Source organism: Dermacentor andersoni, chromosome 8 (assembly GCF_023375885.2).
Source record: "Dermacentor andersoni chromosome 8, qqDerAnde1_hic_scaffold, whole genome shotgun sequence".
Lineage (NCBI taxonomy): Eukaryota > Metazoa > Arthropoda > Arachnida > Ixodida > Ixodidae > Dermacentor > Dermacentor andersoni.
The window spans coordinates 1,867,037-1,881,310 of record NC_092821.1 but is presented as its reverse complement, the minus strand read 5'-3'; the positions used below and the strand labels follow the sequence as shown (position 1 = coordinate 1,881,310).

At 49.7% G+C, this 14,274-nt stretch overlaps 1 protein-coding gene across 1 annotated transcript in view; it reads right to left on the bottom strand.

Moving 5' to 3' along the window:
- Window positions 1-14,274, bottom strand: part of LOC126526721 (uncharacterized) — a 418,451-nt gene that overhangs the window by 228,969 nt on the left and 175,208 nt on the right. Inside the window, exon 4 of the mRNA XM_050174576.3 lies at window positions 13,267-13,558. Coding sequence (XP_050030533.2) covers window positions 13,267-13,558 — 292 coding nt within the window. The remainder of the gene's footprint in view (window positions 1-13,266; window positions 13,559-14,274) is intronic.

Genomic DNA, 14,274 nt, shown 5'->3' with positions numbered 1-14,274 from the left:
TCGCCTCTCATTCACCGCTCTTCTTCCCCCTCTGCAACCGGTCGCTTCGCTACGGGAAACTAGGTGGTGCAGCTTCCGGAGGTGAAGCTCCCGGCCCACATATCCTCTGTTGAACCTGCCTACCTGTGGAAACCTACTGGACATTGAAGTTGGTGGCGTTCCTGTCAGATTTCTCGTTGATACAGGAGCGCAGCTTTCAGTTATGAGCGCTGCTTTCCGCTGAAGGCTCAAAAAGGTTCTGACACCCGCCGTACCGTGCACTGTACGAGTCGCCGACGGGAGTACTTCACCTTTCCTTGGAATGTGCACAGCACGTGTGACCATTGGGGGCCATTATACCGTTGTTCTATTTATCGTCCTTGAACACTGTGCGCACGACCTAATTCTAGGCGTCGACTTCCTGTCGAAACGCTCTGCCCGAATAGACTGCTCCACAGGTGTTGTCCAGTTGGATCTGCCGCTTCCTGCCGACGCAATCACTTGCGCTTCACACCGCTTATGTTCCGCTGAGTTTGCAAGGCTGTCTCCACAGGCGGCTACAAATGTCCTCCTGACGCCCCGTCCTCCCGTACCTGATGGCGAGTTCGTCGTGTCGCCCCTTACTGACGTGGTTTTGTCGCGCAATATTGGCCTACGGAGCACCCTAATCCAGCTCTACGAAAACTGCGCTGGCATGCCCATCCTCAATTTTGGATTTTCGTAGCATTTCTGCCACACGGTATCGCCATACCGCATATCACTCCTTTGGAAGAATTTCAGATTTCTTCTTTGACCCCTGAATCGTTCCTCAGTACCAACGGACCTCTGTCACCAACTCCTTCGTACTCGACGCCTGCGGACGATGTTTCTAAGATGATCGCCCCTGACCTTCCTTCAGAGCAAACAACAGCTCTTTGTCACCTCCTGTCATCTTATCGGGACATCTTTGATTTGAACTACCGTCCACTTGGCCAGACATCTGTTGTCACGCATCGCATCAACACCGGTGACGCCAGCCCCATTCAAAGGCGGTCATATCGTGTCTCCGCAACAGAAAGGGCCATCATACAGAAAGAGGTAGACAGAATGATGGACAAGGACATCATTGAACCTTCCAGTAGCCCGTGGGCCTCACCGGTTGTCTTAGTAAGAGAAAGGAGAGAACTCGTGGCGCTTCTGCGTTGACTACCGTCACCTCAACAGGATACCAAAGAAGGATGTTTATCCGCTGCGTCGCATTGGTGACCCTCTTGACTGCCTTCACGGATCCAAATACTTTTCATCAATAGACCTCCGCTCCGGCTATTGGCAGATTAGCGTCGATGAGATGGACCGCGAGAAAACCGCCTTCGTCACACCGGACGGCCTGTGCCAATTTAAAGTCATGCCCTTTCGATTATGCAATGCGCCAGCTACATTCGAGCGCATGATGGACTCTCTCTTGTGCGGCTTGAAATGGTCTACAGGCCTCTGTTACCTCGACGATGTGATTGTGTTTTCGCTGAATGTTGAGAGCCACCTGCGGCGCCTCTCAACCATACTCTCCGTGCTTCGCAGGGCTGACCTCCAGCTAAGCTTCTTGAAGTGTCATTTAGGTCGCCATGAAATTAACATGCTCGGCCATCTCGTAAATGCAGCCGGAATCCAACCTGATCCACAGAAAGTTCACGCCGTGTGAAATTTTCCTGTACCTTGTTCCACAAACGATGTCCGTAGTTTTCTGGGCTTATGCTCATATATCCGACGACTTGTGAAAAATTTTGCCATCATCGCTCACCCTCTAACTCGCCTTCTTAACAAAGACGTATTTCTCTCTTGGGAACCACTAGAGGAGAAAGCCTTCTCTACCCTGATTGAGAGGCTTACAACTTCCCCGATTCTGTCACACTTTGATCCTTCTGCGCCCACTGAAGTACGAACTGACGCGAGTGGTCATGGCATCGGCGCTGTCCTCGCTCAGCGTCAACAGGCCCAAGACCGTGTCATCGCTTACGCTAGCCGCCTTCTTTCCATATCCGAGCGAAATTACTCCATTACTGAGAGAGAATGTCTCGCGCTCGTATGAGCGGTCGCGAAATTTTTACCGTACCTATTCGGTCGGAGCTTCCACGTCGTAACCGACCATCGCGCCCTCTACTGGCTCTCCTGTTTGAAGAACCCAACTGTACGACTTGCTTTCTTGGGCATTGCGTCTACAAGAATATACATTTTCTATTATGTATAAGTCAGGGCGCTTGCATGAAGACGCTGACTGCCTGTCCCGCAATCCCGTGGATCAACCGGAGGATACCGAGGCAGCCTCGGACATCAGTGTTCTATGCCTCTCCGGCTTCCTCCATATTGGTGACGAACAGTGTAACAATCCTGTTTTTCGAACACTTATGGAGCGCCTAAACTCCTCGCCCAATGGCCCGTCCCTCCGTATGTTCACCTTGCGCGATGGAACTTTATACCGTCATAGCGTTCGTCCTGACTGCCCGGAGCTCCTCCTAGTCGTTCCCAAGCACCTTCGACTCGCCGTGCTCCAGCAAATTCGTGACGGTCCTACTGCTGGACATCTGGGCATCACTTGTACATACGACCGCCTCCGGCGCCGCTTCTTCTGGCCCAGCATTTATCGCCCTGTGCGCCGTTATGTCGCTTCTTGCGACCTGTGTCAGCGCCGGAAGACGCCTGCGATACCTCCCGCTGGTTTGCTTCAACCAATTGATATCCCTACAGAGCCCGTCTTCCGTGTGGGCCTCGACCTCCTTGGCCCCTTTCCAATTTCCATCAAAGGAAACAAATGGATTGCTGTGGCGACCGAATATGCCACGAGATATGCCATCGCACGAGCGCTGCCAACCAGCTGTGCTACAGATGTCGCCGACGTCTTACTATACCACGTCATCCTGCACCACGGCGCCCCTCGCCAGTTGCTGACCGATCGCGGCCGCTACTTTCTATCGAAGGTCGTCGATGATCTGCTTCGGTCCTGTTCTACAGAACAACAGATTGCTACCGCGTACCCCCCTCAAACGAACGGCCTCAACGTGCGACTCAACCGCACAGTAACTGAAATGCTGGCCATGTACGTTTCCGACGATCACCGCGACTGGGACGTCGCTTTACCATACATAACTTTCGCATACAACTCGTCCCGTCACGACACTGCCGGATTTTCACCATTTTACCTTTTGTATGGCCGCGACCCCACCTTGCCCTTTGGCACGTTGCTACCTTCCGCAATACAATTACCCAGCACTGGTTACGCTCGCGATGCTATTGACTTAGCCGCCCAGGCACGAGATGTCGCCCGTCATCGCCTCACAGTCTCGCAAGCTTCTCAAAAGCGACGCTACCGCCTTCGGCACCGAGACCACCATTTTTCACCTGGTTCCCTTGTCCTTCTCTGGACGCCTTCACGTCGCGTCGGCTTGTCGGAAAAACTACTTTCCCGCTGTTACGGTCCGTACTACATCTTAGTCCAACTGTCCGACGTAACATATGAGATCGCCCCAGTCGGTAAGCATTCAGTGCCTCCCAACGTCACCAGCGATGTTCACGTCGTCAGGCGCAAGCCCTATGTCCCCCCACTAAGTGAGGCTGTGTAAGTTGCACCGGAAAGGAGCTACCCCGCCGGAAGGGTGATGTTCCGGTGAAGGGATGGAAGAAGTTGATTTAGACTAGAGGAAGACGAAGTCTGGCAGTTGGCTGAAGGCCATATATACCAATTGTAAATATTCTATATATGACACTCGTGGGCCTGCTTTCTTCCTGCAACATTATTAAAAACCAGAGGGATAACGACGTTTGGCAGCAGTGCGTGTGGGTTCTACAACACTCACCAGTCATTTTTCTGTACGGGTGCACTCTTGCTCGGCGCGATCCATCGGCTTTTGCGTGGCTGAAACTGCACAAGGAAGGCAGTTACCTGACGAGAAGGACAGGCGCCGTTTTCGTCCGCTATCTCTGCACTGCTATCCCCCAGGGTCAGCTAGTGTACGTCGACGTCCCCGCGCCTGCGCTGTGACCCGCCAAGCTACTGCACGCTGCCTATACATACTGACTGCCCTGCGTATTTCCTCCAGTTTGGCAGCAGTGCGTGTGGGTTCTACAACACTCACCAGTCATTTTTCTGTACAGGTGCACTCTTGCTCGGCGCGATCCATCGGCTTTTGCGTGGCTGAAACTGCGCAAGGAAGGCAGTTACCTGACGAGGAGGACAGGCGCCGTTTTCGTCCGCTATCTCTGCACTGCTATCCCCCAGGGTCAGCTAGTGTACGTCGACGTCCCCGCGCCTGCGCTGTGACCCGCCAAGCTACTGGACGCTGCCTATACATACTGACTGCCCTGCGTATTTCCTCCAGTTTGGCAGCAGTGCGTGTGGGTTCTACAACACTCACCAGTCATTTTTCTGTACGGGTGCACTCTTGCTCGGCGCGATCCATCGGCTTTTGCGTGGCTGAAACTGCACAAGGAAGGCAGTTACCTGACGAGAAGGACAGGCGCCGTTTTCGTCCGCTATCTCTGCACTGCTATCCCCCAGGGTCAGCTAGTGTACGTCGACGTCCCCGCGCCTGCGCTGTGACCCGCCAAGCTACTGGACGCTGCCTATACATACTGACTGCCCTGCGTATTTCCTCCAGTTTGGCAGCAGTGCGTGTGGGTTCTACAACACTCACCAGTCATTTTTCTGTACAGGTGCACTCTTGCTCGGCGCGATCCATCGGCTTTTGCGTGGCTGAAACTGCGCAAGGGAGGCAGTTACCTCACGAGGACAGGCGCCGTTTTCGTCCGCTATCTCTGCACTGCTATCCCCCAGGGTCAGCTAGTGTACGTTGACGTCCCCGCGCCTGCGCTGTGACCCGCCAAGCTACTGGACGCTGCCTATACATACTGACTGCCCTGCGTATTTCCTCCAGTTTGGCAGCAGTGCGTGTGGGTTCTGCAACACTCACCAGTCATTTTTCTGTACAGGTGCACTCTTGCTCGGCGCGATCCATCGGCTTTTGCGTGGCTGAAACTGCGCAAGGAAGGCAGTTACCTCACGAGGACAGGCGCCGTTTTCGTCCGCTATCTCTGCACTGCTATCCCCCAGGGTCAGCTAGTGTACGTTGACGTCCCCGCGCCTGCGCTGTGACCCGCCAAGCTACTGGACGCTGCCTATACATACTGACTGCCCTGCGTATTTCCTCCAGTTTGGCAGCAGTGCGTGTGGGTTCTGCAACACTCACCAGTCATTTTTCTGTACAGGTGCACTCTTGCTCGGCGCGATCCATCGGCTTTTGCGTGGCTGAAACTGCGCAAGGGAGGCAGTTACCTCACGAGGACAGGCGCCGTTTTCGTCCGCTATCTCTGCACTGCTATCCCCCAGGATCAGCTAGTGTACGTCGACGTCCCCGCGCCTGCGCTGTGACCCGCCAAGCTACTGGACGCTGCCTATATATACTGACTGCCCTGCGTATTTCCTCCAGTTGGGCAGCAGTGCGTGTGGGTTCTACAACACTCACCAGTCATTTTTCTGTACAGGTGCACTCTTGCTCGGCGCGATCCATCGGCTTTTGCGTGGCTGAAACTGCGCAAGGAAGGCAGTTACCTGACGAGGAGGACAGGTGCCGTTTTCGTCCGCTATCTCTGCACTGCTATCCCCCAGGATCAGCTAGTGTACGTCGACGTCCCCGCGCCTGCGCTGTGACCCGCCAAGCTACTGGACGCTGCCTATACATACTGACTGCCCTGCGTATTTCCTCCAGTTTGGCAGCAGTGCGTGTGGGTTCTACAACACTCACCAGTCATTTTTCTGTACAGGTGCACTCTTGCTCGGCGCGATCCATCGGCTTTTGCGTGGCTGAAACTGCGCAAGGAAGGCAGTTACCTGACGAGGAGGACAGGCGCCGTTTTCGTCCGCTATCTCTGCACTGCTATCCCCCAGGGTCAGCTAGTGTACGTTGACGTCCCCGCGCCTGCGCTGTGACCCGCCAAGCTACTGGACGCTGCCTATACATACTGACTGCCCTGCGTATTTCCTCCAGTTTGGCAGCAGTGCGTGTGGGTTCTACAACACTCACCAGTCATTTTTCTGTACAGGTGCACTCTTGCTCGGCGCGATCCATCGGCTTTTGCGTGGCTGAAACTGCGCAAGGAAGGCAGTTACCTCACGAGGACAGGCGCCGTTTTCGTCCGCTATCTCTGCACTGTTATCCCCCAGGGTCAGCTAGTGTACGTTGACGTCCCCGCGCCTGCGCTGTGACCCGCCAAGCTACTGGACGCTGCCTATATATACTGACTGCCCTGCGTATTTCCTCCAGTTTGGCAGCAGTGCGTGTGGGTTCTACAACACTCACCAGTCATTTTTGTGTACAGGTGCACTCTTGCTCGGCGCGATCTATCGGCTTTTGCGTGGCTGAAACTGCGCAAGGGAGGCAGTTACCTCACGAGGACAGGCGCCGTTTTCGTCCGCTATCTCTGCACTGTTATCCCCCAGGGTCAGCTAGTGTACGTTGACGTCCCCGCGCCTGCGCTGTGACCCGCCAAGCTACTGGACGCTGCCTATACATACTGACTGCCCTGCGTATTTCCTCCAGTTTGGCAGCAGTGCGTGTGGGTTCTACAGCACTCACCAGTCATTTTTGTGTACAGGTGCACTCTTGCTCGGCGCGATCTATCGGCTTTTGCGTGGCTGAAACTGCGCAAGGGAGGCAGTTACCTCACGAGGACAGGCGCCGTTTTCGTCCGCTATCTCTGCACTGTTATCCCCCAGGGTCAGCTAGTGTACGTTGACGTCCCCGCGCCTGCGCTGTGACCCGCCAAGCTACTGGACGCTGCCTATATATACTGACTGCCCTGCGTATTTCCTCCAGTTTGGCAGCAGTGCGTGTGGGTTCTACAACACTCACCAGTCATTTTTGTGTACAGGTGCACTCTTGCTCGGCGCGATCTATCGGCTTTTGCGTGGCTGAAACTGCGCAAGGGAGGCAGTTACCTCACGAGGACAGGCGCCGTTTTCGTCCGCTATCTCTGCACTGTTATCCCCCAGGGTCAGCTAGTGTACGTTGACGTCCCCGCGCCTGCGCTGTGACCCGCCAAGCTACTGGACGCTGCCTATACATACTGACTGCCCTGCGTATTTCCTCCAGTTTGGCAGCAGTGCGTGTGGGTTCTACAACACTCACCAGTCATTTTTGTGTACAGGTGCACTCTTGCTCGGCGCGATCTATCGGCTTTTGCGTGGCTGAAACTGCGCAAGGGAGGCAGTTACCTCACGAGGACAGGCGCCGTTTTCGTCCGCTATCTCTGCACTGCTATCCCCCAGGATCAGCTAGTGTACGTCGACGTCCCCGCGCCTGCGCTGTGACCCGCCAAGCTACTGGACGCTGCCTATACATACTGACTGCCCTGCGTATTTCCTCCAGTTTGGCAGCAGTGCGTGTGGGTTCTACAACACTCACCAGTCATTTTTGTGTACAGGTGCACTCTTGCTCGGCGCGATCTATCGGCTTTTGCGTGGCTGAAACTGCGCAAGGAAGGCAGTTACCTGACGAGGAGGACAGGTGCCGTTTTCGTCCGCTATCTCTGCACTGTTATCCCCCAGGGTCAGCTAGTGTACGTTGACGTCCCCGCGCCTGCGCTGTGACCCGCCAAGCTACTGGACGCTGCCTATACATACTGACTGCCCTGCGTATTTCCTCCAGTTTGGCAGCAGTGCGTGTGGGTTCTACAACACTCACCAGTCATTTTTGTGTACAGGTGCACTCTTGCTCGGCGCGATCTATCGGCTTTTGCGTGGCTGAAACTGCGCAAGGGAGGCAGTTACCTCACGAGGACAGGCGCCGTTTTCGTCCGCTATCTCTGCACTGCTATCCCCCAGGATCAGCTAGTGTACGTCGACGTCCCCGCGCCTGCGCTGTGACCCGCCAAGCTACTGGACGCTGCCTATACATACTGACTGCCCTGCGTATTTCCTCCAGTTTGGCAGCAGTGCGTGTGGGTTCTACAACACTCACCAGTCATTTTTGTGTACAGGTGCACTCTTGCTCGGCGCGATCTATCGGCTTTTGCGTGGCTGAAACTGCGCAAGGAAGGCAGTTACCTGACGAGGAGGACAGGTGCCGTTTTCGTCCGCTATCTCTGCACTGTTATCCCCCAGGGTCAGCTAGTGTACGTTGACGTCCCCGCGCCTGCGCTGTGACCCGCCAAGCTACTGGACGCTGCCTATACATACTGACTGCCCTGCGTATTTCCTCCAGTTTGGCAGCAGTGCGTGTGGGTTCTACAACACTCACCAGTCATTTTTGTGTACAGGTGCACTCTTGCTCGGCGCGATCTATCGGCTTTTGCGTGGCTGAAACTGCGCAAGGGAGGCAGTTACCTCACGAGGACAGGCGCCGTTTTCGTCCGCTATCTCTGCACTGCTATCCCCCAGGATCAGCTAGTGTACGTCGACGTCCCCGCGCCTGCGCTGTGACCCGCCAAGCTACTGGACGCTGCCTATATATACTGACTGCCCTGCGTATTTCCTCCAGTTTGGCAGCAGTGCGTGTGGGTTCTACAACACTCACCAGTCATTTTTCTGTACAGGTAAGATCGTATTACCTTTTCAAGTCCTGCCATTGTTGCTGCATGCACTGCTGCCAAACAGGAGTAACATTGTTTCCCTTGAATATTTTGTCATGGCATGCGGGAGGTATCTGGGTAAAGCATTCGAGGATTTCAAACGTGAAATCCGTGCTGAACTTCGCTCCTTCAAACGAAGTGTGGAACATTGCAGTGAAAGCAGTGACAGTGTCAATGCGCTCACCCTGGAAATGAAGACCTTACGTGAAGAACTTGTCGCAACGCGAAACAGCAACGAAAGACTCGCTGCTGAAAATAAAGAACTACAGACGAAAATTGAAGAATTGTAGCAGTACTCACGGGCGAACAACCTTGAAATTAAAGGTTTGCCTGATGAGGGAGAGCCTTTTGACACTGTCCAATATATTTGTGTAGCCGTGGGTGAGCCGTTGTCACGTAATGTGGTTGACATTTGCCACAGAGTTGGAACAAATAAGACTGGCGTAAAGAACATTGCGGTACGTTTTGTGCGGCGAGACAAGCGAAATGCTGTGCTGGCCAAGGCGAAGAAGCCACGCCTATCTAGGACAGTACTTGGCTTTAGGACAACTGGCCCTATATATGTCAACGAGCACCTAACAAGGCAGGGCAAGCAGTTACTGGGAGCCGCAAATGCAAAAAAACGAGAAGTAGGATGGAAATTCGTTTGGACGCATGGCGGAAAAATCTTCGCGAGGAAATCAGAATCATCAGACATGTTAAATATTGGCTGCCGAGAAGATCTGGGTAAAATGCAACGTTAAGGTTGGCGTTGATATAAGATTTGTTTTTTTGGGTATAACCTAACAGTCATGGCTGCCATGGGAGAATGTATATACTGTGACATTGAAAACTTCAACACTGTCGCGTCATCTACTTACTTCAGTGCATGCCATTTAAACGCTCGTAGCATTAAAAATAACAGCTTACGCATGTTTTTCGATAGCCTATCGATAAAATTTGGTGCCATATTGTTCACAGAATCCTGTCTTTCTGCAAACGATAACCCACCAAATATACCACCATATAATTATCATGGAATTACGCTGTCCACTAACCGTGGAGGAGGTATATCTCTGTACATCAAAAATTGTATTGCTTGTGATGTTGTTGATGAACTAACTTGTATTACAGCCAATGTAGAGTGTCTAGTAGTAAGACTTACGAATGTTGATTTTGCAGCAGTTTATAGGCCACAATTAAGACTTAAGTCCGAATTCTTTGAGTTCATGGAAACTTTGCTGCCTAGTCTACACTCAGTGCGCACATCATTTTTAGTAATGTGCGATGTGAACATCAATATGCTCAGTGGTGACGCATCCAGTGAACATTTTCAAAACATCCTTCCTACTTTTGCCTGCGCAAATCTGATTACGTTACCTACGCGTATTACTGGAACTAGCGCCACACTTCTTGATATCAGTATCCCCAGCCTTCCTTGCGACCAGTACTTAACAGGTGTTTTTTCCCTTGATATCAGTGATCATCTCCCGATTTTCCCGTTTATACCAGTAGCTCCAAAAAAAGCACGAACATGACAGCTCAAGTTATCGCGACATTACCTCCGCTTCGCTCAATAATATTTATTCTGATACTGAACTGATAGCATGGGACAATGTTTACGCCGAAAGTGATCCCGATCAGGCCTACCGTATCTTTCTCAAGAAAATCATAGCCTGCTATGGAAAACATTTCCCTTTGATACATAACAGAAAACGAAGCAAAAGAATACGCAAGCCTTGGATTACAAACAGCTTGCATGAAAGAATAAAAGCCAAAAACAAAATGTACCATAGATTCGTTCAATCACGTGATGCTGCCTTGCTCACAGAATCCAAATCATATCGTAATAAATTAAACGCTGATTTGAAAAAAAGGCTAAGATCTCCTTCTATCAGTCCCTGTTTGCTAAAATATACAACAGTCCATGAAAATTATGGCAGGAGATCCATAATTTGTCTAATAACTCTAAGGTTCGGTGCTCTATTAATATTGCAGCTTTTGCTCACGGCAACACGGATGAAGACGCCCTAACAGAAATGAGCGAATTTTTCTCCAACGTTGGCGACTACGTGTCTCCGAATAGCCACAGTGATTGTACTAAAACGCCGCAGTTTGCACGTACAATACTGGCTAATTCAATTATTCTCTCACCGGTTACTGCACAAGAAGTCACAAATTTCGTTTCCAGAATTAAAACCAACGTCGCCACCGGGTTGGATGGCCTGAGCGCTGTCCCTATTAAGCATGTGGCGTGTATTATAACCTTACCGCTGACTTTCATAATTAATCAAATGTTAGAAACTGGTATATTTCCCTCTGACCTTTTAAGCTGGCATGTATAACCCCTGTTCACAAAGTTGGAGCCGTCAGTGATATGACAAATTACAGACCAATAATCTGTTCTGCCAATCTTGTCCAAAGTTTTTGCGAATGTCATTCATACACGGCTCAAAAACTTTCTCACTAAATACCACGTAGTGAATGATTCACAATACAGCTGCCAGAAAGGGAAATCTACCGAAATGGCATTATTACTAATCAAGAATGAAATTCTTCGCAACATAGAAAACAGACTTTTTACTGTGGGATTGTTCATTGATTTAAAAAAAAGCATTTGATCGTGTGAAACATAATATTCTGCTGTCAAAACTGCATGACTACGGCATACGTGGCGTCGCCCATGATCTCATAAAGAGCTATCTTTACAATAGAAAACAGTGTGCGAAAGTCGATGGCTTGTCATCTCCGACTACTGTGGTAAAACATGGAATGCCTCAGGGGTCGATTCTAGGGCCCTTATTGTTTATACTTTATATCAATGACTTATGTGATGTGCCTGATTCTCCCAAACTGGTCATGTATGCTGATGATACTAATATTTTCTTTTCCGCAGCAACTTTAGCCCACCTAAACACAATAAACAATTACCTAATTAACCTTGAACAGTGGTTGAACTCTAACAGATTAACCTTAAATATTAAAAAAACTAAATATATTATTTTTAAACCTCTCAACAAACAAAGCGATTTCGAACTCACCCTAAACTTTCAAGGAATGGCCCTGCAACGCGTTGCATCTGAAAAGTTCTTGGGGGTTTGGTTCGAAGAAACAATGTCTTGGAACATGCACGTTACTAAGCTCACGATTGAATTAGGCAAAGCAGTTGGTTGCCTCTACAGACTGAGGGAATTAATTTCAATTAGACTAGAGAATGCAATATATTATGCAAATTTTTACTCACGTCTTTCATATTGCACTTTAGTTTCGGGCACTACAACAACCGCCAATTAAAACAAACTGGAGTGGCTCCAAAAGAAGGCATAAAGAATCTTTGAGAACTTTAATGAACACCCCAGCCTATTACCCACTGGTCCCCTATTCATTAAGCATAATATGCTTAAAGCGTTTACGTTATATGACTATAAGCTATCTCTCTATATGTATAAAAATAGACTCCCACACAATACAGAACATTCCCCGTAATACTACAGCATACGTAACAGGCTAATACCAGTGCCGCGTACACGTACAAATTACGGTAGATCTAGGCTGGATTACTGCATACCAACACTATACAACCTCTTAAAGAATCACATTAATTTCAGTGCCCCACTCGGCACGTTTAAATCGGAGGTGCGTGATTACCTGATGAAGTAATGAACTTTTTCTCTTTTCCCCTGGCTGCCACATTTCCTGCACTGTTTATGCATACTGTGATAGTGTACACCTTGTATGCTGCATCTGTATGAAACAAGTTCATTTCTTCTTCATAATGTCTGTATGTATTTACAATTGTTCGAATTTGTGAAATCAACTGCCTGCTGCTCTCTGTAGGCCCCCAGGTCCCGTCAAGCCGTCTGCGACAGCTTTTTGCCTGGGGGCCCCCAACTAGTGTGTTGGAAATAAAGTGGATTCTGATTCTGATTCTGAAAAATATATATGTAAAAAACAAACAATGCGGATGAAAAAAAACATGCAGGAAAAACCAAAAAGAGAAACAATTTGTAGATGCCACCACCGTTCACTGTTCTCGCCGCCCTTGCCTAAGAATGCTAACTCCCTTCGTGACAAGGCCAGGGATGGCTTGCTTATGCACAGACATTCTTCACGTGCTATTCTAGACGATTCTATGATGATGCGCGTTTGATAATCCCTGTGTGTGAAGATTACTTCTGTTCTTCCAAACAGAGGGGTGCAACCGCATGCGCTACAGTGCAGGACTAAGAAACCTTCTTTTCCATTCTGAACATTATTCGCATGTTCACGCAGACGATCATTCAGACACCTGCCTGTCTGAGCTACGCAGCATGCGACGCATCTCAAAGGGATTGTGTGCCGCCTGCGCACAATACACGTAACGGTTGCGGCGCCTGAACTCACAATGGGCTTTTTGTATTTTGAGAGGGGTGCTTTTCCTTGATAACGAACAAAGCTTGTGTGAGGTACCATACACTAAAATGTGCCACGCAATCTAAAATGGAAAACCAGCTAGGCCTACCCATCACCCTTCTCTGAAGAGCTCGCAATTTTTGGCGTCTTTTCTTTAACGATGCCCTTCATGACGCCAAAATTATGAAAATACAACGTCACCTTTATGTATTCTTTGCACTTAATTCGAAAGCTGCCGTCCATCCAATAGGCGTAAAAGCTGTCTAAGCGCAAGGGTCGCGTTGCTCAAGTCTCAAGCTGTACTCGCACCGGCGTACTCACCTTGAGGCTTTTCAGGAATTACGTCAGGGTACTTTGGTTTATCCGACACCAGTGGTACGGAGTCCAGCGGTTTCTCAGGTGTCTTAACGTCCGGCACGTACGGTATTCGTTCCGCAGCGATGACCGGATCTCTTGGCAGGCAGTCGGGGCCCGTGCACTCCGTCCCGAGAGGCGGCAGCAAGATGACTGGCTTTTCTTTGTGATGACGACAGGGACAGTCATCGACGTCCGTCGTCTTCCCCTGTGGCACCAATTCAGCGTCGTTCGAGCCACCCGGTCCTTCCTTGAGAATCTGCAATCAGAGTTTCAGTGGCACAACTTTGGCTTAGTTGCTGCTTTTTTGGCCGCAATAACGAGCGTATACAAACGTAACAAAAAGAGAATGAAAAAGGGTGGAGTTGACTGTACTATACTGTATTGGAGTTTGCTAGCAATGGTAACAGATTTTCGCTTTGCTCTCTCCAATAATTTCGCGCTTTTTCCCATAACATTATTTATTTATTTATTTATTTATTTATTTATTTATTTATTTATTTATTTATTCATTCATTTATTTATTTATTCATTCATTTATTTATTTTACGATGAAGCGCACAGAGCTTTAGAGAGGGGAATGGGGTACATAAATTAACGAAACAAAACATCAAATGTAATAACATCTACAATATTAATAACTTCTACAAAACATGAGGAGGCCATTTTAGGCTAACGCAACATTAGGTTCGAATAAAACTACAATGCGAAGAACAGCGTATAAAAAAAAAACCTTCACGCGTCATCAAACACGTGACTGTGTATGGCCGGACAATATAGGTGATGGTTCGAAATGAAAACGACATCAGACGGTAGGTGGTTCCTGTCATTAGCAGTGCATGGGACGCAAGAATAAAAAAAGGATATGTTAGTCTGTCTTACAAAAACGAAGCGAATGTTTCCGTTGCCATAGAGCTGTGTTACCGATATTGCTCTAATGTTCTATCACAGACCAATCATCTACGCAATGAATGC